This window comes from Lolium rigidum, chromosome 3, assembly GCF_022539505.1.
Source record: "Lolium rigidum isolate FL_2022 chromosome 3, APGP_CSIRO_Lrig_0.1, whole genome shotgun sequence".
NCBI lineage: Eukaryota > Viridiplantae > Streptophyta > Magnoliopsida > Poales > Poaceae > Lolium > Lolium rigidum.
Genome location: NC_061510.1, coordinates 323928983 through 323931031, shown reverse-complemented (window position 1 = coordinate 323931031; position 2049 = coordinate 323928983). Strand labels below are relative to the sequence as shown.

The 2049-nt window shown below is 56.2% G+C and overlaps 1 protein-coding gene across 1 annotated transcript; it reads left to right on the top strand.

Annotated features, from left to right (window-relative positions):
- Positions 1-749: 749 nt before the first annotated feature.
- Positions 750-1793, top strand: LOC124699981. Its single transcript, XM_047232192.1, has 2 exons — positions 750-1230; positions 1341-1793. The coding sequence occupies exons 1-2, from the start codon at positions 750-752 to the stop codon at positions 1721-1723; spliced, it is 864 nt and encodes a 287-aa protein (XP_047088148.1). The 3' UTR covers positions 1724-1793.
- The last annotated feature ends 256 nt before the right edge of the window (positions 1794-2049 follow it).

Here is a 2049-nt window from a genome sequence, read left to right as displayed (position 1 = left end):
TATGGAGAGCTGGGACTTCAAGTGTTATTTTAAGGGTTTGCGTTGCTGCTACAAGGACTAGAACACTTGTAGCGAGATTTTATTTTTTTAGCTTTTTTGTTGTTGTGTGAATCTGTACTGCCCCTTAAGGTTTTACGTTGTTGCACTGGATGTAATTGGTATTTTTACGATTTTATAGATGTCCTTTACATGCATTTTTTTATTAGTTTTTCCTTCGTTTTAGAAATTCTGCTTAACCAAACCAATCCTCATCGGCCTCACTCGCAAAAGTAAAATTAACCAATCAATCCGACAACCACGACATTTGAGATGAATCCTCCCGTCTCTGCCATCGTGACCACACACACTCCGTCTCACTCTCGCCTAGGCTTTCCACTACCCAACAACAACCGTCCCGGGGCCGGGGGACCCCGATCGAGCAGACACATCCTCTCTTCCCCGTCCACCAGGATATCAGAGAGATGAGAATACTATGATCCCTTCCCTCCCTTCCACTCCAACTCCAGCTCCGCTCCACTTCACTTGGCGCACGCGTACAAGACAACCCCGCGCCGCACCCAGTCCGAGCGTACTAACGCTCCCACCCCCAATCGCCGCCGCAGTGGACGGGGCCATCCATCTTCTTGGAATGACCACGCCGGCACTGCTGCGCTGCATTCTTTGATCGGTGAGCCGCGCGCGCTCTGTCTGTCTCTGCGCGCGTGCTCGGTCTTCGCGCGCGCCAAGAAGAGGCCAGAGCAGCAGCAGCAATGGCAGCCGGGAGGAGGCTCTCGGAGCTGCTCCTGGACCACCAGGAGCCGTTCCTCCTCGAGGCCGCCAAGACCAGGAGGCTGCGGCGCGGCCGCACCAGCGCTCCTGGAGGAGGAGCTTGCTGCCCCGTGGCCGCGTGCCGGCGCCTGCTCAGGCTCTGCAGCTTCAAGAAGCGGGGCGTCGGCATTGCCGGCCTGCGGACCGCGCTGAGGAGGGTGCTGCGCTGGGAGAGCCTCGGCGCCGGCGGGTGCTTCCTCCCCGTCGGCGGCGGCGACGGCGAGTTCCGCCGGCTAAGGCGCCGATCCGCGGGCGACAGCGGCGAGTGCGACGCCCGCGCCATGGAGTTCGGCGACGACGAGCACGACCGGGCGAGGTGGAAGGCGGACATGGAGATGGAGGTTGACTGCTCGCGGCAGCTCAGCCCCGTCTCCGTTCTCGAGCTGCATTCCGACGTCGACGAGTCTCCGGTGCATTCCTTCTGTAAGCTCTCTTGCCATCTCTACACTTGGAGTACCATACCATTTTACCACATTTTAAGTTGAGCTAAAATCCACCGGTTGAGTTTCTTTGCTGTTCTGTTCTTGTGACAGGGGAGGACGAGAAGCCATCAACCTCCGGGAGCTCACCTGCATCCGAAGACTTCCACGGCCCGACCTCGCCATGCTTCACCTACGACATTGTAGACGACAAGGCGTGCGCGATGGACACGACGGAAGAAGAGGACGAAGAGGCGGTCAGAAACCACCGCAGGTCCATCGAGGCGCAGATCTCCGCGTGGGAGAGGATCGCCGGGGACATCGCCAAGATCCCCGGCATGGTGGAGCAGGACCTGGCGCAGTACATGCAGCAGTGGCGGCCTGAGGTCAGGGAGATCGGCGCCAGGATTGAGACCCTCATCTTCGAGGACATGAGGAGGGAGACCGTCTGTGACATGCTCGCCTCACGCTGTACATTGGCACCAACATCTTGTTGACCATCATCAGACACAGAGAGAAGTGAGGCTCTGGGAGTGTGCTTATAAAAATGATACAGTATTAGTAGAGGATTCGTGTAATTTGAGGCTTGATGTGCAAATCGTTTTCCCCAACTCCAAAGTCTTGGTCTGTTCAGCGTTGCCTTGGGTTCCATGTTGTTTAATTCTGGCAGCATGCTATAGTGGGTGGGGAAAGGACAAGGCCTGTTCTTTGTTAATCACCGTAGCAGCAGCTAGACCTAACTACACGAGCTAATAGTAGTAAATCAATGGGTAGACTGTGTAGACTTAAGACATGTATCCATGAAAAACACACCAGGCTTCCA